This window comes from Equus przewalskii, chromosome 8, assembly GCF_037783145.1.
Source record: "Equus przewalskii isolate Varuska chromosome 8, EquPr2, whole genome shotgun sequence".
Classification (NCBI taxonomy): Eukaryota; Metazoa; Chordata; class Mammalia; order Perissodactyla; family Equidae; genus Equus; species Equus przewalskii.
The window spans coordinates 40,900,003-40,926,313 of NC_091838.1; the positions used below are offsets into that span (position 1 = coordinate 40,900,003).

The window sequence follows — 26,311 nt, forward strand, 5'->3', positions numbered from 1 at the left end:
TACAAAGATGAAGGTGACAAGGTCACTGCTTAAGAGGCGATAGATGGACCAAGAGCCATTGGTCTTGAGTGTTCTCAGTAAGTGGTAAAGTGCACTCCTGATATAACGATTCTTACCTGTCTCTTGGTTATGGGATTGAGTTTACTTTCAAGACATCTATATTTTTCAGATACCTTCTAGATAAACATGTTTGGCTTTAAGATAATTAAAATGCCACTGGGTGTTAAACTAGAGAACCAGTATGCCCCTAGTGTACCTGATGTATCTGGGAGTAGGAGAAAGGAAACAGGAAAACTGGTATTGAAGCTGGGTGATGACTATATGAGGATTTAGTATGCTATTCTGTGTGTCTGAAATTGGTGGCATGCTGGTAAACTGGCCTCGGGTGGAAAATGCCCTGACTTGCCAATTTCCATGGTGAAAATACTCCTTCCATGGCTAATTTATTAACATATCACTGAAGGGAGAGTCGAGAAGAGATGTACAAAAATGGCTCTCAACCAGTATAAGCCAGCTTTCTATAAAAAACTTTTTATTTAAAAAAGCTTAAACTGATAGATTATGCAGTAAAAGTTACTTTTTATGTCAATTCATTAATTTTACAATTAAACTACAAAGCGTGTGTTCACTATCGTTGGACTCTTTATCTACTACCACCATCCCACCCTAGCCTAGTCTGAGAAGCAGTTCCACATTAAATATTTCACTTTATGCTTCATCTTAGCTTTTAGTGATATGTATTTGAGAAGTGTTAAGTCTTCCATACGTTCCTCAAGAAGGCTGTCAAATGAACCATCTATATAATCTTTGAGCATTACAAATATCATTTCTTCCTATTTTGTTCATTGTGCTTGGTTTAGAGATTACAGTTCATCATTCTCCTAGCTATGAGTTTACTAGTTTAAAGAGCCATACTGATGCACTTTTTGAACCAAATTTACCAGCTTATTCGTTCTACTAGTAAGTAGAATAGTCACTGTAATTAAAAAAAACACACACACACAGAAACTTCAGTTGGCTTCTCATGGACTTCATTAAATCACTTAAGATTAATCCAAAATATTTATAGTACTAATTGGGTAAGTACTGACAAAGTGTTCTACTGCTACATTATCCTAGTATTAAATGACTACTGTATATAAATTCAAATTTTCTTCTTTTTTGCTCAATGTGGGAAGTCTCTGAATCATAAAATTGAGAAAAACTTACTTTATATAAACTATAAAAGGCCAACCAAAGTCAAATTATGTTTGATAAAATGAACAATTTTAAATTAGAAGCCAATATATAATATTAGTATCTAAGAGAAACTCTGGATATAGAAACATATTTTAAGTTACTTTTCATTTTTAACAATGAACATACTAAATTTTATCTTTTTAATGCTATTTTTAAAGCAATAATGGAGGTAAGAAAATATTTACTCTTGAAAATATTTTTAGCAGGGTCTAAAATTAAAAATATCATTTAACAAGGGTAGTAGGCAAAAGTGTTACAAGCATAAACTGGAGTCATTGGTCTGTCTGCATTGAAATTGGCTCCATGATTTACTAGCTATGGCTTAAGGCAAGTTATTTAAACACTCTGAACTTCACTATCTTATTTGTGAAACAGAGGTAAAGAACACTCTACGCTTCTTGGGGAATATTGAGATTACGCATGTAAAGCACCTAATACTGCCCAGCACATAGTAAGTGCCCAATAAATGTTAGCTGTTATTATTATGGGTACAGAAAATCAAATCCAGTATTTGCAAAGTGTCTACATTAAAGGTTGACTATCAGAGAAGTCAAAATTCAGTCTCTCAAAAGTCTTATTTTTATACAAAGTTTTGAAATTAAAAAATGAGAACCTAAAAAAAATACAAGTTATAGGAATTACCAGTAAATTCTTCCTAGAAACACAAACTATATCCATTTATCAGATTCTTCCCAGCATAAGCCTGAAAGTCTTCTCGTACCTATAATTACTTTCTTATTTTTTGTCTTTTACGTATTTTGAGTTAATCTCATCAGTTTTGTTGATGAAATGTTGAAGAAACCATAAAACTACACATAGCACTCTACACTATTATAGAATGTTTGGTCCTCCTATCAGAAATATTGCTTAATGTAGCTATTGAAAACCTTCCCAAAAGAAACTTTTTTCTTTTTATACAAATACAAATAAAGTTAATTAGTTGGTCTATTCAGTTGCAATTTTTTTATTTTTATAAAACTTTCCAAAGTTATGCACATGGAAACTTAAGAATCCCCTAAGGTTTTTACATGCGTAAACTTCAAGTTCACAGTCTGTCCATTTTGAACTATTTATTATTAATGGGAGGCTTAACACAGTAATATCTCAGACAAAGAAGAGGGCATTAATTTTGCAGGCAGTTAGCAATGAAAATGCTAAACCTGAACAATCAGTCACTGACCATTTCCTTATACAGTGTGAGTAGAAGATGTAGACTACAGAATGGGAACAAAAGTGAATATAAAATTTATCTTCCCCAAATACAGCTCTACTTTATACAAGTCTTGAGGTTTACCCAGGACAGCAACAAAAATTAATGCACTCAGGGAATTAGTTCTCCCACTGTCCCAAAAAAAAAAGGCATATATAATTTTAAATTAGAAAAAGTGAACGGCAATTTGCAAGCAAAAGAAAACCAGATTCACACTCTATTTACATTTGTTCTATTCACAGGTCAAAATTAAAATATTTTTCACTAGATAATTAAAAATAAACACTTTAAAAAAACCATAACTGCATTTGCTGCATCAATACTGTGGGGAGGTAACTCTGAATTTAGAAATGCTCTTTAGAGCAAAATTAACTTAACTTTGCGTGGACCAACTGGCCTATCATTTAGGTCTTTAATAGCAGCCACAGCTTCATTATAGTTTATCATAGCAACAATGGCTTCCCCTGTAGGTAATCCTTGCTCATTATACTGTATTGAAACTGAATCAGGAATGATTCTATAACCATGGAAAAAGTCTAGAATCTCATTAACATTAGCTTTAAATGGAAGATTCATTATCTTAATAGGCGTTACTCTACCTGAACTACAATTTAATTTTGGATCAGGCATAAACCTCCCCTCAGGAAAACTTCCCATATTACGCTTTGCAAAATCAAACTTGCCACCCTCTGGGCGACCAAAATTCACAAAAGGGCGATGACTTCTAAAATGATCAGGTGGGCTCCTAAAATCGTCACCAGGAGGTCTAAAATTGTCAGGAAGTCTAGGGTCCTCCTCTGGACCTTCCCTGAAGTCTTCCTCTGGGAGCCGCCTGAAGTCCTCATCAGGACACCTAAAATCTTCCTCCGGGGGGCTCCTGAAGTCCTCATCAGGAGGGTGTCTAAAGTCTTCATCGGGAGGGCCCCTGAAATCTTCATTCGGTAGGTGCCTGAAATCTTCCTCTCGGGGACGCCTGAAGTGCTCCTGGGGTGGCCGCCTGAAATGCTCCTGAGGTGGCCGCCTGAAGTGCTCCTGGGATGGCCGCCGGAAGTGCTCCTGTGGTGGCCGCCGGAAGTGCTCCTGCGGTGGCCGCTTGAGGTATTCTGGGGGTGGCCGCCTGAGGTGTTCCTGGGGTGGCCGCCTGAAGTCCTCCTCAGGAGAACGCCTGAAATCCTCCTCAGGAGAATACCTGAAGTCTTCCTCAGGAGGTCGCCTGAAGTCTTCCTCTGGAAGTCGCCTGAAATCCTCTTCAGGGGGCCACCTGAAATCCTCCTCAGGTGGTCTCCTCCATTCCCCTGGGGGAAGCCGCCTGAAGTCCCCCTCAGGAGGCCGCCTCCAATCCTCAGGTAGTTGCCTGAAGTCTCCCTCTGGGGGCCGCCTCCAGTCCTCCTCAGGGAGTCGCCTGAAGTCCTCCTTGGGAGGCCGCCTGAAATCCTCCTCAGGTGGCCGCCTCCAGTCCTCCTCCCTAGGGTGCCTCAAGTCCTCCTCCTGAGGGTATCTGAAGTCCTCCTCCCAAGGGCACCTGAAGTCCTCCTCAGGAGGCTGCCTGAAGTGCTCCTCGCGAGGGCGCCTGAAGTCTTCCGGGGAGCACCTGAAGTCCTCTGGGGAATGCCTAAAGTCTTCTGGAGGGTGCCTATCAGGCTGTCGGAAATCCCCCTGGGGATGTCTGAAATTGTCCAGTTGCCTCAAGTCCTCTTCCTGATGCCTGAAGTTTTCAGAAGGGCCAACTAAGTATACTGGTGGATCATTTGAATCAAATGAATGGGAATGATCATCTCTCTCACATGACTGTGAATGGTCTTGCATTCTCTCACTGGACATCAAGGAAAAATTTACACCAAACTCCTGCATTTGTGCCTCAGATATAAGTCTTAACAATACCTCTGTCCCCAAGAATCTTCGTCGGTTCAAACGTTCAGCTTTCATGGCCTGTTCTTCTGATTTGAATTTCACCAATGCTTCTCCCAGACCAACTCCTTTGTCATCATAAAGCAAGTAAATGTCATCCTCAGCAAGAGAAAAGTCTGCAAAGAACTTTTGCACTTCAACTTTTGTAACATCAAATGGAAAATTTCTTATATATATGCACAGTTTCTGGCCAGAATAGCCTCCTTGAGAGTATTTTTGTGAAACATGTCCAAGTCTGTCTTTCTCTATTGACACTGGTCTTTTCTTTTCATAACATTCAATGAACTTCAGCATTTGTTTTCTAGAAACTGGATCAATATGAACTGGACGATACTGTAAAACAGTCTTATGTAAACCCAGAGCAGTGTTATAGTCTTTCAGAGTCTTGAACATCACAAAGGCATATCTTGTTCTTCTTTCATCTTTATATAAAAACCTAATCTGTTCATTAGTCAGATCAGTATCTCTAAAGAAATTTCTTAAATCTCTTTTGTTAATACTTAGAGACAGATTTTTTAAGTGAACATAAAATCCAAGAGGGGAACGAGAACGTGTTCTTCTGGGAGATTTTGAATGAGATCGTTTTCGAAAATGTCTATCATTAATTCCTCTTGGTGGAGAATGTTTTTCAGTTCTCATAGGAACGTCACTCTCCTTAACTGCTTTACCACCAAACTCAATCCACTGTTGTTCTGAGCCTTGCATTACTTCTATAAATCTTGAACCCATAAAACTTCTATGACATTTAAGACCTCCTGAAGCATCAATACATGAAGCAAATTTTACTATGGCATCACCATTATTTCGGCCATCATGATGTTTTAAGAAAATTACTCCATCCACACACAAACCAGAGAAAAAGACACGTACGTCATCTTCATTTACTAAGTAAGGCAAACCTCGTAGAAACAAGTAAGGATTCTCGGCCTTCAACGGTCGTGTCTTTCTTGGCCTTAAATCACCATGTCCTGTACCATTAGTATGAAACCCAGCACCTTGATTAATCGGAGAGCCATATCCAGAATTACTTGCTTCTTCTTTAATAGCCTCAACAAAATCAGAGAAGCTGCCAACCCCTGATGCCCCAGATCCTGGTCGCTCTCTTCCTATGCGATCAGTTCTTTTCATTTCTATAGTCTTCTGCATTTCTGCCTTACTACTAAGAAAGAGCTCTACAGATGAATCCTTGATAAACCCTCCTGAACGACTTATGGCACGTCTTGCATCTTCATCTGTTGCAAAAATAATAAAAGCCTCCCCAATTTCCCCTCCAATTATATGCACTCCTCCATCAGGAATAGTCAATCCCGTGAAGAAGTGACGAATATCCACAGGCCCCGCAATAAAAGGAAGCCCCAGTAAACGGATGACTACAGCCATGCTGAGCTCAAACCACAGCAATAATGACCTGCAGACAAAAAGGTACACATAATAGCAAGTCTTATTTTTTAAGTACCTTATCCCAAACTAAGCTTAATAATTATATGGTTCCTACCTTCTTCCACATTTATAAATGAAAACAAGATACGAGTTCACAAAAATATTCTAATTCTTAAAAAAAAAATGAGTAAACTTTCTCCCACCTAAACATACAAATAAACCAACTACTTCGAAGAAACATTTCATATCACCTATCCTATACAGTATGAGCATCAAAAATATCAAATCTTTGTAAGTCTGCCAAGTGCTGCTTCACAACAAGACCAAACTATTTTCAGACTCACTTAGAAACATATCTTCTAGTGAAACATGGGAGAGAGCTTTGTGTATTAAAGAATTTTACCAACCACGATGAATTGTACATATTAAGAAAAGCCATCTATGGTCAGTATATAACTTCTGTTCATGATAATAAATCGCCTACCCCTAGTGCATCACTAGTCAGACATAAAGTACAGAAGCCACGTGTACCTAGATGTACTATTCTATTTTACATTTTTTTGTCAAGCCTCTGTGAAAAGCCTTAAGCTCTGGATATCTTACCTTTTTAAAAATTTCTTGAAGACCTGTTAATTCTGTAAAAGCAACTTAACTGTGGAAAGAAAATGAAATATAATTAATCCTTGGACCCTGTAATTGATCTTAAACAACGCCAGATTAGGATATTCACTTCAGAAGTACCTACTAAAAGTGAAGCAACATAAGGAACCACAACTATGGGCATTACAAAATGGTCTTCTTTGTTCCAAAGGAAAATTAATCATCCCTCAGCAAAAAGGAGGCACAAATTCCAAGCAGACATCTGCAAATTAATTAAAAAACAAAAAACCTTCTGAAAATTAAACCATTGCCCTTGATTGGAAGTGGCAAGAGGAAAGGGGTGATGGAAAAGCTAGATATTTTGATTGGAGTATTGGTTAAGTGAATGTATAAATTTATCAAGGCTAAATGAATTCTATTCTTAAGTTCTGTGCATTTCACTGTATATAAATTTTACATCCATTTTTTTAAAAAAGATAACTGTTCTACAAGTAAAATAACAATTTAAAAACATCAAAAATTCCCAAAAAACTTTCTATCACTTCCGCTCATGAAAAGACCAAACACCTAGCTCATTACTATGTCCAACTCTTGCAATTCTCCTCCCTTTCAAAATGTAAGATCAAATCAAATTAATAAGGCAACCATTCAAAACGATACAATAACTGAACACAGTAATAATGTTTCAAATTCAAAAATCAATTTTTAAACCTAAATCAATGGTGATGATAAGTTCTATATATACGGTTCATGCTTCCACAGAACCAAACTTCCTGACTCCAATATAATTAAGGCAAATACTAAAACATCCCTAAAAATAAAAATCTCTACTACTGCTTATCGTAAACTCCTAAAACAATTACTATTAAAATTCATCTGAAGCCAATTAGAAATGTTCAAATAAGTAAAGAATCTTATTATACTAATAAGTTTTTTCCATTTCAAAAAACTGTCCTGCATTCTACAGAAGAAATCCAAATACAAAGTAGAATAGTAAAAATAGATTAATTTGGAATGTTTGGGGATTATCAGAGTTAACTACTGAAAAAAACCTCAACTTAGTATTTTTTTAAGGAAATTTACATCTAATACTTTCAGAGATACCCAAACTAACAATATATAACGTAGTCTTAGTAAATAAGTTTTTAACACTTGCTAAGTTAATAATTGTAAATGTATGTTTTTAGTGTGCAAATAAATGTTGCTTTCATTTAGTACTTACACTTAAGTACCACTCTTCCACAAGTGGGGTCTGCAAACATATTCTTTAGGTATGCAAGGTTTATTTTCCTTTAAAAAGGGTCCGTAAACGTCCTAAACTACAAGCTAAACGGTGAGAAATTATTTGGAAGAGTCTACATCTCAATTATCAATGCCAAATTGGTATTAAAAATATTAATGAAGTTTACTATTAACATATCTGCACAGCACATGTGTCAGGGCAGAGGGCATATGGCAAATCTCTCTAACTTCTGTTCAATATTGCTCTGAACCGAAAAAACTGCTCTAAAAAGAGAAAATTAAAAAAAAAATCTGTATGGTACCAAAAAAAAAAAAGAGTATAAGCTTAGTTTCTTCCACAAACCAATATCCACACCAACATTTTACCAAAAACTAGAAATGACTTCTGGACTCGCTGTCCACACTACAGTTCCAAGACTCCTTCCTACGCAAATCGACTTAGTTCCTTTTCTACTTTTAAAATATTTTAGAAAGCAGTGTAAGATACACATAATTTTGTCCCTCCTAAACTTTTTAAAAAATTGAAAAGGGATTTACCTTGAGAACACAAACATATCTACCAAAAAAGTCAGGGACCTTTCAAAGGAATAATTATAAGTCAAAGTCAAAAAATTTCTAGTAATTTATCCTCCCTAACTTAAAAATATTTTAACTAAGTGATTCCATGAGTTCAAATCTCATGAATTCCAATTCAAGCAGACTATAGAAAAAAATTATTCTAATTTGCCAGTTAAATATAACTAATACTTAAACTTTTTTGCCCTTGAGTAGGTTAATGTACCATTTTTCCCATTACAATAACACACCTAGGAGATCACCAAGAGAGAACAGCTCTCAAAATGAGCACTTTTCCTGTGGTTCCCATGTTATCTCCTTAAGTAAATTCCCCACAAATTCTAAGAACACTACACACAAATCAAAACACAGGAAAAGTACTCTCCACTTAAAATTTTTCTACCTAGCAAGGCAACAAAAGTATTTTCGTGACTCTGTTGATTTAAAGACAGTGATCAGTTACAACTTCTAACCTATGAAAAGGAAGTGGGTCCTTAAAAGCACATTTAAGGGCAAGTCGCTGAAATAAATAAGCTCATTTTAAATAATTTTGCTGATTTTATCCAACGATTCATCCCACTTGATCACCATTATCACTAAACAATATGAAATGTGCACCTTCTAAACAAGATTGAGAAGGAAACACGAGGGAGGCTAAACCTGAATAGGTACTCTCTCAGATCCATTTGATTTTAAGTCATTTTCTAGACATGGTTAGGGAGATACCACTGCGACTACTTCTTAAAACCCAATGTTATGAGGAAGCACATTCAAATTATAAACGCATGGGTTTCCCCTACAGAAAATGATCTATCCCAGTCCACAATTATTCTTTATGATGATCTGCCTTTCATCCTTTTAAAACGTAGATGGTCAAAATAAAAATCAAAGGCATGACGAGACAGAGCCATAGTCCCCAACAGGAACTGTAAACGAAGACGAATCCACATGGCACAGGATTTCCCATCACATCCATCATTTTCAAACGGGGATCATCCGAAGGCAGCGCTTCTATAGCCCAAAGCCTTTGTCCACACTCCCAGGGCTCAGAGCTTCCTTCTTTCGCGCCAGGCCAAAGTTGCTACGTGAGATCCGATGCTGTCGCCAGACCTTCAGCCAAATTCAGCCTTCAAATTAACCTAGACCGCCCAACCTCCATGCCTTTCCGTTACGCCGTCCCAAGGGCACACATTCCACGCTAATTCGTCAGAGGGGGAACTGCCCTCAAATCTAACTGAAACACTTTGGCCCCTCTCAAGCCTAACCAGCCGGGCCTTCAGCGCTTTTCTGCCACCACTGACTACGATGACATAGCAAAGAAAAATATACCTATGAAATCCTTCGAGATCTTCACTCAAGAAGACTGGGAAGCGCACACAAAACACCACATGGAGGCTGACGGGAGAGTCGGTGTTTAGAAAGGAAAGAGCAAGGAAAGAGAGTGCCCTAACGGCAGAAGCTACGCTAGCTGCTGGCGCAGCCGCCGGCCCCGCCTTTCCCTGTCCTTCCGTCCCCGTCGCCAGCCCCTCCTCACCCCCGACGCCCCAAGGGTAACTGCTTCGCACTTGGCAGTAAACACACACCACTGCAGCTGACTCGGACACACAACGCCGGGGGTGGGGGACACTTCTTGTCGCAGCAACCTCCCCTGAACAGGTGGAGCCCTCCGTGAGCCTAGAAGATGGCGCCCACTCTCCCCTCCGCTCCGGACAAACGGACGTACAGTTTGTCTGCCCATGCGCTCTCCAGGCGTAACCCACCACCCCGGCGCCCTGGCCACGTTTGCGCACGCGCCCTGACACACCCGCTTCCCGTTGTCAAGGGGAGGTGGCGCCCACCACCGCGCCAGCCCGCCCTCGGTTTGCTGAGCTTCTGCGCATGCTCAGATTCCAGCCAACCCGAAAGGCTCCACCAGAGAAAGAAGAGATTCCGCGACGAAGTTAAGAGTAAACCCGTTGCGGTAATGAGAAGCTTGCCCAAGTATACTAGACAAAACGTTCGTAATTTCCAGGAGTTAAGGAAAGCGATGCAAAGGCAGGGAAAAAGCGATTTCCTTGTCTTTTCAGCGCTGCAGTTACTGTGTGCTGTAAGCATCTTCTGAAAGGCTCTTTGTAAACTCTAAAAGGCCACAGAAATGTTCGTTTTTACTACCTTAGATGTTCGTCAGATGCAGTGCGAACACCCAGGGGGCTTAATAAATGCATACTTAGTCGATTTTGTAAACAATAATTTTATGAAGAAGTACCTTTATACATTTGTTGTTCCTACCTTCTGGTTTGTCGAAAAATGAGAACAGATAAACCAATCTTGAAAATTCGGAAGTAAAAAGCACAATTATAGCATGTTCTGTGATGCGTGCTATGTAATAACTGGTGGACAACCTTGTTTGATTTTGTTATTTGCAAATAACAAAGCAGCCCACCATGTTTTATAACTACATGATGCATTTATGGGTGGCTGCAAAGCTCACTAAGAAAGTAGAACTACATCTTTAAAACATTGTTACAGATGAGAGAAAAAATGAGTTTTCAACCCTTCTCTCACTGCAAAATACCCATTCTTTAATTTAATGACATGATTGTCAGGAAAAAAAAGGTAATTTAATAAGTGAATAAAAGATGGTTCTAGGAGTGAGAGCCACCATTTACTCAGGCAAATTACTTAGCCTCTCTATGCCTCAGTTTCCTCCTCTGTAAAATGGGGATAATAAGAGTACCTACCTCTTAGGTTTGCCAGAAATGTTAAATGAGTTAATATATGTAAATATCTGAGTATTAGTGCCTTGTTTCAAATGTCAAGGTGATCCATAGACAAGCAGAGAATGTCATCTTAGGGAGCCAGGCTTATTGACTAGGTAGAATTTACCTTGATTATTCTCCACAGTCCAAAGTTTGGTCCTGGCCTGGCAAGTTCAGGAAACTGAACTTAAAAGCTAACATTTATTGAGAGTTTATTATGTACAAGGCTCTGTGCATGATGTCATTTTATTCTACAACTACTTTTAGAAGTAGGTACTATTATTTTTCCTATTTTACAAATAAGGGAAACTGAGGCATAAAATATTGCATAGCTTGCCCAAGGTTATATAGATAGTACAAGCTAGGAATTGAACCCTGGTAGTTTGCTTCCTAAAGACCCTACTCTGTATTACTTAGTGGGAGGATTCTGTCCCCGGAGGCAGAGTTTCTTTAAACAAACAGACAGAAGCAATACTTCAGAATGTCAATAGTGGGAATATTAATTGACAGGAAGAAACACTAATAAAGTGAACCTGAGATCAACTTAGGCTGATCAGCACTTTCCTGGCTGTATACGCTCTCTGTATGAAGTCAAATGATCAGAGGGTTGTTCGCTAAGCATGAAACAGAACGTGGGGATTTACCTAAGATCAAAAAGTGTTTCTCAGTTAAAGGTACCTGGAAGCATTCTCACCCATCTTAACAAAAATAACAGCTATCATCATTTAATGAGCACTTGCAATAAGGCTCATCTGAACAAGTGTGCTTAGATCAAACTCCTTCCCTTGGGCAGACTTAGGTACTGCCAGCCTCCTTTGTTGTTCTGAAATGACCATCCCCTTCTAGCCACGCAGATTTTCTCCAAACAAGACACTATAGTGAAGGCCTGTCTTTTCTAGTCTGCCTTCTGCATTTCTCAGATGACCATACCATTACAATCAAAAAAAGAAAATTCCAGTCAAGGTAAGTGGGCTTAACTACTTTGTATTCTGGTTATTGAATAGTTTCTTGAGCCTTTAGAGTGTCAACATAAAAACCTAACCATTCTGGAGAACAAAGGAAAGACTAAGTTTCTGGAACAGCAAAACAGAAGACTATACCATGAAATATGGTAACCACACCAAGCCATGGCCATTCTGTGACTCTGCCTGGGAAGTAGTCAGCCTCCCCAAGTGTGTTACCACAACTACAGCACTACCTACCCTCCTGAATAATTTTGGTATCAGACAGTTTTCAGCTGCCCTTCCTAGCTCAACATCCACAAGAACAGCCTTTCGTCACTTGGTCTCAGAGTTCCTCAGCCTTCTTAACTCCCAGAACCTCTTGCACACCTTGACTTCCATTCAATTCAGCTGGTATTTATTGAGCATGGAGTGTGTGTCAAGCACTTTGAGAAGGCTGCTGCAAGACAAAGGTGAAGAACTCACAGTCTCCTCAAGAAGTTCACACTATAGCAGAAGAGACAGTGCACACATGCAGCCGGTCATCCCACACACAGGAGGACGTCTAGAGCATAGGGATTAAGACCGTGGGCTCTTGGATCAGGCAGATCCAAATGTAAATCCCACCCCTGCCACTTCATGACTGTGGACAAATTCCTTATCCTTAGACTTCTCCATTTGAAGAATGAAGATAGGACCCACCATACAGGGCCATTATGAGGACTAAGTGAAATAATGCTTGTAAAGCACTTAGCACAGTCCCTAACACACAACAACTCAGAAATCAAGCATAACTTAGAAATCAAGAAGGCTAGCTCAGAAATCAGAATATCATAGTTCCAAGCCTAACTCTGCCACTTGCTAGCTGTATCACTTTACTTGCTGAACCTCTCTGTGCCTCAATTTCTTCATCTATCAAATAAACATAACAGTAGGGTTGTTATGCAGATAAAATGAACATCAAGAGCACATAGTAAAGCACCAAGAAAGACATATAACATGAAATCTTACATGTTGCTTGGTGGCCTGCATGCTCCTTTCCCTTTTGTCCCCTACAGTGGTCCTCAGAGGCACATCTACAAAACCCCTAGGGATCACTGGAACACTTTTTGGACACTGTTGTTAGCGCTGTGGAGTCAATTCTGACTCCTAGCAACCCCATGTACAGCAGAGCGGAACCCTGCTGGGTCTTTTTGCACCATCCTCTCACCTTCCGGCACTATATCAGACAATCCTCCCCTGCTATTCATAGGGTTTTCATAGTCAATTTTTTTTGGAAGTGGGTGACCAGGTCCTTGTTCCTAGTCTGTCTTAGTCTGGAAGCTCCACTGAAACCAGTGCACCATGGGTGACCCTGCCGGTATTTGAAATACCAGCGGCATAGCTTTCAGTATCACAGCAACATGCAGCCACAACAGTATGACCATACAACTGACAGACAGGTGGTGTGGTTCTCTAACCAAAAAACGAACCTGGGGCTGCAGCAGTGAGAGCACTGAATCTTAACCACTAGACCACCAGGGCTGGGTTTGAACACTGCTGATTAAATAAAAGAGGTTGTTTAGTTGTGTGTGACAGAAGTCAGATTCAAGAGATTTAACAGAGTCAACAACTGAATGATGTGTGGTAAATGTGAATGGAACAGGACCCCCAGCTTTCCAACTTGGATAACTGCTTGCCTGAGATAAATGGGGGAGTCCTGTCCCTATGGTGGAAAAATGGAGGAGACTGAGATCCTGAACATTCTATTGATGCTATAGGTTAACAAAGGAGGCATGCAGAAAGGGTAGTGGATAAAATCTTGTGTTTTACTGATGAAGTTTTGGCCCCTAAATCTCAGTGTAGAACCCATTTCTAGTGAAGAGCCAGGACCACATGTGAGACAGAATGTCTCCCGCTGCATAGGCTTCCTTTCCCTGGGTTCCATCCAGCACCAGGTACATTAAGCAAAAGGAAGAAGCAAGAGGAAAACCTAAGAATCTAAAGAGAAATTCCAAAGAGAGAATATAAGGAGAAAAACAAAAAAAGAGAATCCAGAAGACCTTGTGTTGGAAAAGTCAGTCTCATACAAGCAGTCTTTCAGCCCCCACTCAGCTGCATAAGAATGGGCTTTGGGTCTGGAATGCTTCCTTACCTGGAGTTAAAGGGCCCACACAGACTGTGCCTGGTTTATCACCATGTGTGAGAATATCTTTTCTTGTTTCAGGCTCAGTGAGTACTCTTTTGTCTCTGTTTAAAGCACGTGCCTCATATGGCACTTGGCCAACCCCACTGTTATATTTGTCCCCTGAGGAGAGGGGACAGGGTTCTTTCCACTGCAACATGAGAGAGGTGTGGCACATATGCCAATTGCCTTGTGTCAGCAGCCAGGAGAGACCCACTGAGCACGGGGGACTGACATCCACTATTGAAGCTGATCCTGCTCTGTCTCTTCTCTTTGTAAGTAAAGCATTGTCCCATCCAATGCTTGACTGCATTTTTTCTTGGTGACTCTGATACCAAGATGCAATACGCAGAAGTGTTTGGAGTCCTCCTCTGGAATTGGTAACTGGTGCATGGTACTGCAGACATGGTGTCTGCTTGACACCTTGCCATGTGGACACACAAAAATTCTGTCCCTTAGGACTATGGCCAGAGGCCTCTGGTCCAGGCTTAACTCACATTGTCCTCTGTCCCCTTCCCAGGGATGAAATGAGGGGAGACAGCATTGAGCTCCCCTTAGAGTTTGGAAGATGACACTAAATTAGAGAATGAAGGAATGAAGCAGGTTTGGATTTATTCTTTTCCATTGCAACAAACATGTATTAAATGCTTACAATGTATTATGCATGACTCAGGTGCAAAGGAGACAACGGTGAACAAAAATGGACATAATCCTTGACCTCATGAAGCTTGAATTCCAGAAAAGGAGAGAAAAACTACTGAAAGAATTATTCAACTAAATGTAAATTTACAACAGGGATAAGACAAAGGGAAATACATGGTCCTGTGAGAATATTTCATAGGAGGGCCTGGCCTGGACACGAAAGGCTGGGGGAGTTCCCTAAAGAAGTGATGGATGAACTGGAAGGAAGGAGGAGCTAACAAGGTAAAGAGAAATTGCTGAGAAGGGGGAGGAAGGGCAGGTGGTCCAGGCAGAGAAGTGCACAGGCTTAGGACCATTCAGAGAACTGAAAGAAGACCAGTGTGGGCAGAGTGCACAGGACAATGAGAGGCTGCAGGAAGAAGTCAGACCCTGCTGGGGGTTACAGTTCATGTTAAAGACCTGGAACTTTCCACTGTCAAACCAATGAACTATTTTAAGCAGAGAGGTGACATATTAGACTTGCATTTCAAAAGATTACTCCAGCTGAGGTGTGGAGAATGGATTAGAGGGTGGCAAAAGTATGTGTATGAAGACAAGTGAACAGGTTATTTTGACTTCCAGTTTAAGGTGACAGTTTGAACACAGGTATTTATGTCCACTTCTTCCAGAAATCCTAATAAGATAACAGAAAAGGAACTTTAAAAAGAAGCAAAAACTGACAAGAATGAAGATAATAGGGTAGTAGGCAACAACAATAAAACTTTGCAAGCAGGAAGCAGATGGATAGGTGATCATTTCTTTTGTGAATCCAAGAGGGCTGGATCCTAAATTGACAGTGGGAAAAGCTAAGAAGCAACCTGATATGCACCAAATAAGTCCTCGAAGGCTTAGGTGGCCTCAATATCTTCTGTTGGGGAAGGAGGTGAAAACAGAGTTGGTTGAATATCAATTTATAAAGCACTAAAGACATGCACTTAAGACGCCCTCCTGGGGCCAGCCCCATGGCTTAGTGGTTAAGTTCAGCACACTCCACTTTTGCAGCCCAGGTTCACAGATTTGGATCCCTGGTGCAGACCTACATCACTTGTCAGCCATGCTGTGGCAGCAACCCACATATAAAGTCGAGGAAGATTGGCACATATGTTAGCTCAGGGCTAATCTTCCTGAGGCAAAAAAGGAGGAAGACTGGCAACAGATGTTAGCTTAGGACTAATCTTCCTCAGGAAGAAAAAAAAAAAGACTGTTTCCTTCCAGTACCAAGAAACCTATCTCTCCCCCACTATAGAGGAAGATTGAAGGCTTATTATCTGGAGAGAGTATGACTAGAGGACAACAGGTACAGATGAGATCAGCAGTTCTATATATAAAAGAAGGGCATTATGTGAATGATGAAACTGTATGATGAAACTCACACCCTCGTTCTCTGCTAAACCTGGAAGCCAGGCTTAAATACTACAAGGATAAGATTGTTCCTGGGGAATTTGATCAGTATAAAAGGGGAGAAAAAAATAAAAAATTCTGACATGGGGGAATGCCCTATGAAACAGCCCAGGCAAATCACCTTACACATTGTAGCCCAGTAAAAACCCCACCTACCCTTGCAGAGTTTCCAACTAACTTTTCAGTGTGCTCCACTCTAATATGCATATTTTACATAGGTATAATATACATATACATGGATAGCAAAGGGTCATCAGATTTATGAGGAAATCCTCTGATACAAAACATAACTTTGAAGAAACAGAGATTATGCAGGTAAAAGAAAACTTTAAAACACTATCAGTAATGTCCTCAAAGAGGTAAAATATTGCACCCATAAAAGAATACTAGGATGTTAAATAAGATATAGTCCAAAAACAAAAAAGAGCTTCTAGAAATTGAAATAATAACAGTGGAAATGAAAAGTTCAAGGGGAGGTTTGACAAGGAAAGCTTAGAAAATCTTCGAGAAAGTAGAGCAAAACAAAATAAAAGGGAAAATGGAAAAGATAATATAAGAAAATTAGAGGAAAAGTCTAGAAGTTCTAATAGCTGAAAAATAGGGTATCCAGAAAAAATACCAAAGCAGGAGAGGAGATCTTCAAAGGAATAATTAAGGTCCAACAAGTAGTCAACACAAAAGAAGATAATGAAACACCCCCAAACATATAAAACTGTAAAATTAAGAAAAATGAGGACAGGGGCTGGCTCCATGGCCAAATGGTTAAGTTCACATGCTCCACTTCAGCGGCCTGGGGTTTGCCAGTTCAGATCTTGGGTGGGGACCTATGCACCGCTCATCAAGCCATGCTGAGATGGCATCCCACATAGAAGAACTAGAATGACCTACAACTAGGATATACAACTAGGTAGCAGACTTTGGGGAGGAAAAAAAAGAGGAACATTGGCAACAGATGTTAGCTTAGGGCCAATCTTCAAAAAGAAAAGAAAAAGAAAGAAAGATGAGAACAGAGGGACATCCTAAAGACTTCATAGAATGAAAAACAAATCGCACATTGAAAGATTAAGAATCAAAATGCCAGCAGATTTTTCAACAGCAATGTTAGAAACCTAAAGAAAAAGGAGCAGTGCCTTCAAAATTATGAGGGGAAATTATTTCCAAACTAGAATTCCATAAGTAAGAGTGAGGGAAGACTTTCAGATATGCAAAGTCTCAAAAGTTTACATCTTATGCACCATTTCTCAGGCAGCTGCTGAAGTAATGTGCTCTACCCAAATAAGGAAGTAAAGCAAGAAAGAGGATATGCAATCCACTAAACTTGAGATCACTCTTTAATATCACTCCCTTTCCCTCTTCCAGGTTAATATTGTATATTCTCTTCATTCTTGATTTACTCCCTTGAGGAGAGACCGCATAACACAGTGGTTAGGAACATAGATGCCTGAAGCAACAAAAGCAAAAACAAACAAGTGGAACTACATCAAACTAAAAAGCTTATGCACAGCAAAGGAAACCATCAACAAAGTGAAAAGGCAACCTACTGAATGGGAGAAAATATTTGCAAATCATATATCTGACAAGGGGTTAATATCCAAAATATACAAACAACTCACACAACTCAATAGCAAAAAAACAAACAATCTGATTGAGAAATGGGCAGAAGATCTGAACAGACATTTTTCCAAAGAAGACATACAGATAGCCAGCAGGTACGTGAAAAGATGCTCAACATCCTCCTCTGGCAGGAGTAGGCAGGGGACAGGTGAAGGGGTCAAAAGGTACAAACATCCAGTCCCCAAATAAATAACTCATGGGGATGTAATGCACAGCATGGTGACTATAGTTAATAATACTGTATTGCATATTTGAAAGTCGCTAAGAGAGTAGATCTTAAAAGTCTCACCACAAGAAAAACATTTTGTAACTGTATCATGACAGATGTTAACTAAACTTATGGTTGGTGATCATTTTGCAATATATATAAATATGGTGTCATTATATTGTACACTTGAAACTAATATAATGTTATATGTCAATTATACTCAATAAAAAAGAATAAAAATATTTTCCTTGAAAAAAAAAAACATAGTTGCCTGGATCCTAATACCAGTTCTTATTGGCTCTCTCTCTGCCTAAATTTCCTCATCTATAAATTGAGGATAACATAATCTACTTCAAAGGGCTATGATGAGGATTAAAAGCACTTGGAAGATGGGGCCAGCCCCATGGCCGAGTGGTTAAGTTCACGCACTCTGCTTTGGCAGCCCAGGGTTTCACTGATTCGGATCCTGGGTGCAGACCTAGCACTGCTGACCAAGCCATGCTGAGGCAGCATGCCACATAGCACAACTAGAAGGACTTACAACTACAATATACAACTACGTACTGGGGGGATGTGGGAAGAAGAAGAAGAAAAAGATTGGCAACAGATGTTCGCTCAGGTGCCAATCTTTAAAAAAAGAAAAGCACTTGGAGGAGAACCTGCACCTAGTAAATGTGCTAACTATATTGAAAAGAGATTAATAGCTCTGAGGGAGAATTTAGGAATTAATTAATGATAGCACATAATAACTAAAGACACAAAGAAGATACTTATTCACATAAGCAAAAGATACAAATTGTATGGTACATGATGCAATTGTGAATAGCATTTAAGTAGTCATAATAATATAAAGTGATTAATACTCTGAAATTTTTAAATAAATATATTAGGAAGATGAAAAAGTTTGGAAAATGTGGTAGAAAGCAATCTGCATCTTCCATAGCAGGCAGTCAACTGATAATGCCTAAAATTGAAAAATTAAGTTGTAAAATAGGTCATTGTAGTAATTCATATGGGAGAAGATAGCATTTTAGTGGTAGCAATGGTAGAGGTTAAGAAAAATAAAAGAATTCAAGGGATATTTGGGACATAAATTCAAGAGATATTTAGAAGATAAAAATCAAGAAGTCTTGCTAATGGACTGAAATGGGAAGGTGAAGGAAAGGAAAGCATTGAAAGTGGCTCCTGGATTTTTGGCTTATGTTACAGGTTGGATGATGTTGCCGTTAACTGAGAGAGAGGTCACTGGCAGAGGACAAGGTTGGGGGCAGGGGAAGGGATGGAGATCATAAATTGTTTCTGGACACCTTGAATTAAAGATGCTTTATTCCACCCAAATGGAGTTTTCAAGCAAACAGTAGAAATACTGGTTCAGAGCACAGAAGAGATACTTGGCCTGGATATATATAAATATGTGAGTCATCTGCAAAAAGTGGTCATTGACGTCATGGACATGGTTGATATCACCTGGGAGAGAAACCAAAGAATAAGAAGAGAGAAAAATCTAGACTGACCCTCAGGAACTCCATATTTAATAGCCAAGTAAAGGTGGCTGAGCCTACAAAGGGCAGAGAGCAGGAATAACCGGAAAGTTTATTTTAGGAATAACCTGGAGGAAAACCAATAGAGTCTTCCATCATGGAAGCCAAGTTCAGCTTGAAACATAGTGAATGCGATGCAGCAGTTGTTTATATCTAGGAGGCATTGGCACTAAGAGTCTGGAGTTTGGGGAAGAGTGCATGGCTCACCATACAAAGAGCCCCAACTGTAAGATTCTGACCTCACTAATTCCCCTTTCTGGCCACAATCTCTGCTTCTACACTTTGAATTTTTTCTTCAAGTTCTTTGTAATATTTTAGTTAATTAATCCCCTCATGGGCTAACTTGCCTTTCCCTTTTCTTTTCTGAGGAATATTTACCCTGAGCTAACATCCACTGCCAATCTTCCATTTTTTGTCTTTGAGCCGCCACCACAGCATGGCCACTGGCAGATGAGTGGTGTAGGTCTGCTCCTGGGAACCAAACCAGCCACCAAAGCAGAGAGCACTTACTGTAACCACTAGGACACTGGGGCTGGCCCAATCCCTTTTTAAAAAATTAATGTTCAGGAAAGCACATCTACAGATTCCAGAGCAGCAGTAAAGAATCAGGGTTAAGAGTATGGGCTCTGGTATCAAATTGCCAGGGTCAGAATCATGATCTGAGTGTGACCTTAGGAAGTCATACATGCCTTCTAAGTCTTGGTTTTCTCATCTGTAAAGTAAAGGTGATGATAATGGTCCCAATTTTATCAAATGAGATATTTCAGTGACTGACACATGGAAAGCAAGCAATTAATATCAATTATTATCCATGGCCCTAACTCCTACCAACATATTAGATAATTGCTATAGCTTTAATTTCTACCTTTAATTTTTTTTCTTTATTCAGTAAGAGGCTTTTATTGGCCTCAGGTATTTCTTATCTTCCTGTAATGTCACAATCCACCCAGCCAACCAAATTAGAAACTGGGAGGGATCCTTGTCTCTGCTTCTTTACATCCTCTGTCCAAGTCATAAAATTCTCATGATTCTTCCTTCTAAACAGTTATTTCATCCATCCTCTCCTGCCTCTCCCTTCTTCCATTGCCCTAATTTAGACCCTAGACTTCTGCTTTAGCTTCCCAAGTGATCTCTATCTCTAGAGGTTTCCATATACCTCTTTTCCAAGATATTTTCTAAAATTCAAACCTGATCATGTTATTCCCTAACTTAGAGTCTTAACAAGCTTGAAAACATCGTAGACAAATATAGGCATTCAAGAGCCTTCATTTTATTTTTTTTTTGAGGAAGTTTAGCCCTGAACTAACATCTGTGCCCATCTTCCTCTATTTTATATGTGGGATGACTGCCACAGCATGGCATGATAAGCTGTGTGTAGGTCTGCACCCAGGATCCAAACTGGCAAACCCCAGGCTGCTGAAGCAGAGCCCACGAACTGAAACAGTACGCCACCTTGCCGGCCCCAAGAGCCTTCATTTTTATTCCTTCCTACTTCTCCAACCTCATCTCCTGCCACTGGCCACTCACCCTACACCTCAGGGATACAGGGATACATACCATTCCCCAGTGTGCCTGCTCACTCTGGTCCCTCTTATCCCTCTGCCTGTCCTGTCCTACAATATCTCCTTCTCTGTGACTTTCCATTCCCTAAGGCATGGTTAATCCCATCTTCCAATTCTACAGTCTCAATTAGAGTAGTTATCTGAACGTATTTTAATGGGTTGTTTCCATGTCTATTTCTCTACTAGATTATGAGACCCCAGAGGAAAAGCACCATGATAGCTCTTGTCCCTAACAAGTGTCTACTCATACATGTGCTCAATAAATGTTTGAAAAATTATTGAACTGCCTGCCAAAGATGAGCTACCTTCTTACTTCTCGCCTACGGCTCTCTTTCCTAATGATTATGCCTGTCTTAACTCAGCTTGGAGATTCAAAACACAATAGTCTTTGGAACACTCCAGATGATTCCCATTTCTAGTTCCAACCTCTTCATCAAGCACTAGACCTCTACCTCTATTTCTGCTGTACCTCTCTACCTAAGTAGGTAACTCGCTCAACATAACCAAACTACACTCATTTTCTCCACAAACTGTTCACCTTGACCCTAGAAATTTCCTGGCCCATCCCCTATCTGCACCTGCTCCAACATGCTCTAGCCTTGCAGCCAAGATCTAGACTTGCTGCCAATTTTCATCTCTAAATGATTTCCCTTCCAATTATTCACTCTGCCTTTTCAAAATATTTCCTACTTTTACCCATGTTCTTTACTTGAGAAACTGATTTTCTTCAATTTCTCTGCTCCCCAGCCCAGGATTTCTTTATGGCTTCACTCATCTTCCTCTTTCCTTCCAATCTGAGAAAGAATGACTCTCTTCCCCTGAGATTGTCCTTCTCTCACTCTTATATCCAAGTTCTTGACCCCTTCCCAGGAGCTCAAGAGAGAGTCAATTATTCCTCTCTTTATTTTGAACCTCTCTTTTACTACTCCTTCCCTTTCCACTTACATTCTCCTTATCCTAAAAAAAAAGTAAAAATTCTTTTAGCTCAGTCGCTTCTTTTGACTTCCTTTCAATGCAAAGTTCCTCAAAATAGCTTATATCTGGTGCTTATTCTTTCTCACTACTGCTCTATGGCTTGCTTCTACCCCCCACTGTAACGAAACTCCATTCAAAAAGGTAACTAATGATCACCTAATTGCCAAATCTGAAGACTTTTTCTCCATCCTCAGCCTCCTTGACTTTTTTGCAGCATTTATACTATTGGGGGCATAGCATTGTGGTTAAGCAGCCCCAAGAGTTAAAATGCCATAATTCAAAGTTTGTGTCTGTAAAGTATAAGCTGTGCATTTAGGTAAATTTTTAAAAATCTCTTTGTGCCTCCATTTAATCACACATAAAACTGAGATGATAACAATTCTACAGGTTTCATAAGGTTGTTGAGTGGATGAATTTTGATAATGTAGGTAAAGAATGATGCAGTGCCCATCTCATTCTAGGTGTTCAATAAGCATTTGTTATCTTCTTTGAACCCATTCTCTTACTCTTTTTGGTACCCTTCTTCCTAAGCTGACATTAAACCATGTTCTCTGAGTCACATCCACTTCTATGTATAACTCTTCCACATTTTAGCTGGATGATTCTTGGCATGTCTTTAAGCTTGATATACGGGGATAACTGTACTACCTGTTTACAGGGTTGTTAAAAAGACTGAAATGCTGTATATAAGAAGTTTAGCACAATACATGGCGTAGAGAAAATATGAGCTTTCCTGATTAAAGAGACAGAGAAAACATCTCTGGTTCAGCTCCTTTCCTTCTTCCCATCCTAAATCTGAATTTTGATATTTGGTATAAGGCATTCACACTGCAACTAAGAGGGAAAAGCCAAGAGGGCCGCAGAGATGACTATCTGACATCACTGAATGAACACCAGCAGCCACCTACCTCCAGACTTCTCAGATTTGTTTTTGTTTAAGCCGTTGTGAACTGGCTTAAACTACCTGATCTTCCATTACCTGCAGCAAAAATATCCCTAAAGATACAGTCCCAATTTATGCTTAACAGTTTTAGCTAACATTCTTTCTCCCATCCTTGTAGGCAATTTATACAGACAAATCTATAGTATTTACAGTTATCTCAAACTTAACTGTGTCTATTTTGAATTGTTCTCCTACAAATAAGCTCTCTATTTAGCTCTTTGGGGCAGTTTTGTTAGGTGCAGTGCCCAAAGGTCTTAGATAACCATCGTTCAACTGTCTGTGGTATATTATGGCAATATCATCTTGCTAATTAAACACAATAGGCTTGTCCTACATGTAGAATATACCAAAAATTTTCTCTACCTATTCCACAAAGAAGCCTCTTAATAGAGTAAAAAGATAACAGGTTTTGGAGTTGGCCAGGTAGAGATAGATTCTAGTTTCACCACTTCCTAAAATGTAACTTTTCTGATCCTCAGGGTTTTTTTGATAAAAGGATACAAAAAAGGGATAGTATTCCCTCAAAGAGTTATTACAAAGAGTTAAGGTTAATGCTGTTAAGTGCCTAGCACAGTGCATAGTGTGGGACACAAAGAAGACCATTATGAATGGGAACTCTTTTATTGCTTTAATCATATAGTAGGTGATGAGTAAATATTATTGCCCTAATCCCTTCTACTGAGCATATAACAGTATGTACTTCATTAAGGAAGACTAGAGTTAAAATCCACCTGTAGGAAGCTTCTGCAGATTAATCTCAACTATTCTGACCATACCCTTTCTGAGTCCCCATTAACATCTATATAGTCACACGTTTTTTAAAAAATTGTATTCAGGTAAGTGATTTCCACTTCAAATTAGACACTCCAACAACACAGTAATTACTCAAAAAACACTTTTTAGAATTCCTCTTTAAGGAAGAGTTTGCAGAACATACACCTCCTGTGTCATAGATATTAGTGACTGAGTGAATGTTGTTTTTTGGGGGAAGGTCACATGAGAAACACTAGGCCTAATGGTAGCTAATTGTTAAAGTTATGTAGCTTCCTTAGATGCATCTTCCACATGCATTGAGAATATTATGTGTGTGTGCGTTTTCCTTAATAGGGACAAATCATCATTTTTATTACAAAACTTGTTTTTTTGAGAAAGCCTAAAGTCATTTCAAGCTACTACTGATGAAAAAGGTGACAAAATTTTGTTGGGTGATTTTACTGGGAAAGGGGGGGAGGAGGACAAAATAGAATACTCAAACAAACAAAATACAACAAAAACAGAAGTGAGACTTAAATGTTAAGGAATAAATTTTTCTTTTGTGACCTATAAACTGGATCTGAAGGTAATTCTAAAATGTTTTGGGGCTAACAGCCTCCATGGGTGCCTACTTTGAAAGACAACATTTACGTATGTGTAAATTTGATCTAAAAAATGAGGTTCCTTCTTTACTAACAAGTGGGGTAAAGATTATTTCATTTTATATACATGATTTCCTATGTTCAAAACAAGGAAAGTAGAAGCACAAAGAAAGGTCTGGCAGGAAGATCTTTTTTTTGTGCTTGAGCCAATCTTCCAGCACTGCATACTTCAAATCGGTGTTTTCCCCACCTTTCTGACAAATATATTTTGACAAATACACTGTCGGAATGTCTCCCTTACCAAGACTTAATCTGGATAAATTCTGATGTAAATATCATTCAGCAGTTTAATGAAACAATACTTACTCTTAATTTTGTGATACAATCAGATACTTTCTTTGCTGTGGTATGCTGTTTCCTGACCTCCTAAATTGATTTCACGGCCCGCTAATGGGTCGCGTCCCAGAGTTTGAAACAAAGGTTTTAAATAGCCCATCGCGCCTGCAGGATCCAGGGGTAGCATGCCTCTAACCCACGCTTTTTCAGACAAGGCAGCTTCCTGCGGCTTTGGTAACCTAGCAACCAGGCGGCGCAGGCAGATGCTGCTGGAACCCCAGGCGGGGTTTGTCCAATCGGCTCTGCCGGCTCGCCGCAGAGGCTGATGGGGCTTACAGCCGCCGGCGTCTGCACCATGGTGACGGGCGGCAGCGGCGCTGGAGCGGACATGGCGGCTTGGTTGCCGTTACCCTCCGCGGCTGTGACTGCGTTCCTCCTGTTGGTCTTTCCTCGCGTCTCACAGGCCCAGACCTTCTCCTTACCTTTCCAGGAGCCGGAGACGTGCGGCCACAACCAGTACTTCGATATCTCCGCGCTGTCCTGTGTCTCGTGTGGAGCCAACCAGCGGCAGGACAACCGAGGTGAGGCGGGGCGGGGTGGGCCCGGCCACAGTCACTCTCCCGCCGCGGCGCGGCTCCCGGAGCCCGGCGTCGCGGAAACGCGTTTGCGGCTGCGGGAAGAATGTTTCAGGAAAGTTAACCGCTTGCCCCTGAGAGAAGAATCTCCTTGGAACATTGCAGCTTGCACGCTAACGAGGTTGGGGACTCCCGAGTCCGCTACCCCGTGAGCCTTCGCCAGTAATTGATTTCTGGGCGCCAGTCTCCAACTCCTGTCCGAAGGGTCTTTAGGGAGGCACCTGGAAAGCCGCCCACCGACGATGGAGAAGAAATAGAGAAGTAATCTGAGGTGCAGAGGAGCAAGAGACAGGACAGATTGGGGAAGGAATGCAAATTAGTGTTTGTGAACTTTATAGGCCTTTTTCTTTTTTTTCTTTTTTTGATGAGGAAGATTGGCCCTGAGCTAACATTTTGCCAGTCTTCCTCTTTTGCTTGAGGAAGATTATCGCTGAGCTAACATCTGTGCCAATCTTCCTCTATTTTGTATGTGTGATGCCGCCACAGCATGGCTTGATGAGAGGTGCGTAGGCCCATGCCTGGCATCGGAACCCGCGAACCCCGCCCCAAAGAGGAGCGTATGAACTTCACCGGCTGCCCTGAACAGCCCTTTATCTTGCTTTTCAAATTCCAGAGCTAAGAGCTGGAAGGGACCTTAACCATGATTAGGTCCAATCATCTAATTTTACAGATTGGGAAATGGGAGCCCAGATGAGATTATAATGTCTTCTGTGTCCCCCACATTGAGACTGGAAGACTCTGTAAGTGTCTCTTTGCTCTGAGTCTCCAACTATGTATTTCCACTATATAGTGTGTTCTTAATATTATGGATTTCCTTAGGACTTATCCATTTTATTGTTGAATATTACTAATTGCCCTTAAAATCTCTTTAGATTAAGCTTTAAGTTTTTTTTTCTTGTTACGTCCATCGTTTGATTGTAGTTCTCACTGCACAGCTCAGAATAAGACTTTTCCCATATTCTAAAGTCTAAGATATTTTTAATCTCAATTTAGTCACCCATAGTACTTACTTGCTGCCATCTTCAAATATGATATATCCTCATGTAATTCATGGTATAGGACAGGTCAGGCTCCTCAGCTGAG

General features: G+C 40.1%; 2 protein-coding genes across 13 annotated transcripts in view; one reads left to right on the forward strand and one right to left on the reverse strand.

Annotated features, from left to right (window-relative positions):
• Nucleotides 1-2,187: 2,187 nt before the first annotated feature.
• RBM12B (RNA binding motif protein 12B) lies at nucleotides 2,188-9,956 on the reverse strand. Of its 6 annotated transcripts, XM_070630649.1 has the most exons (4): nucleotides 9,718-9,924; nucleotides 9,464-9,529; nucleotides 6,341-6,389; nucleotides 2,188-5,765 (listed from the first exon to the last, which is right to left on the reverse strand). In XM_070630649.1, the coding sequence occupies exon 4, from the start codon at nucleotides 5,735-5,737 to the stop codon at nucleotides 2,807-2,809; it is 2,931 nt and encodes a 976-aa protein (XP_070486750.1). In that variant the 5' UTR covers nucleotides 5,738-5,765; nucleotides 6,341-6,389; nucleotides 9,464-9,529; nucleotides 9,718-9,924; the 3' UTR covers nucleotides 2,188-2,806. The 6 variants fall into 6 exon arrangements, with proteins under 6 accessions (XP_070486750.1, XP_008533124.1, XP_008533125.1 ...); XM_008534902.2 differs by lacking the exon at nucleotides 9,464-9,529 and having other exon boundaries at nucleotides 9,718-9,956; XM_008534903.2 differs by lacking the exon at nucleotides 9,464-9,529 and having other exon boundaries at nucleotides 9,669-9,851.
• Nucleotides 9,957-24,860: 14,904 nt separating this feature from the next.
• TMEM67 (transmembrane protein 67) overlaps nucleotides 24,861-26,311 on the forward strand; it is a 54,900-nt gene continuing 53,449 nt past the window's right edge. For 6 of the 7 annotated variants that reach the window (XM_070630653.1, XM_070630656.1, XM_070630658.1 and 3 more), the window contains exon 1: nucleotides 24,915-25,174. In XM_070630653.1, coding sequence (XP_070486754.1) covers nucleotides 24,919-25,174 — 256 coding nt within the window. In that variant the 5' untranslated portion in view covers nucleotides 24,915-24,918. Of the gene's footprint in view, nucleotides 25,175-26,311 lie in introns of all 7 variants that reach the window. The other variant, XM_070630654.1, reaches the window with a different exon arrangement.

What these genes read in the sequence shown, in the direction of transcription:
- RBM12B (XM_008534902.2), bottom strand. Translation starts at nt 5,737, where the DNA reads ATGGCTGTAGTCATCCGTTTACTGGGGCTTCCTTTTATTGCGGGGCCT.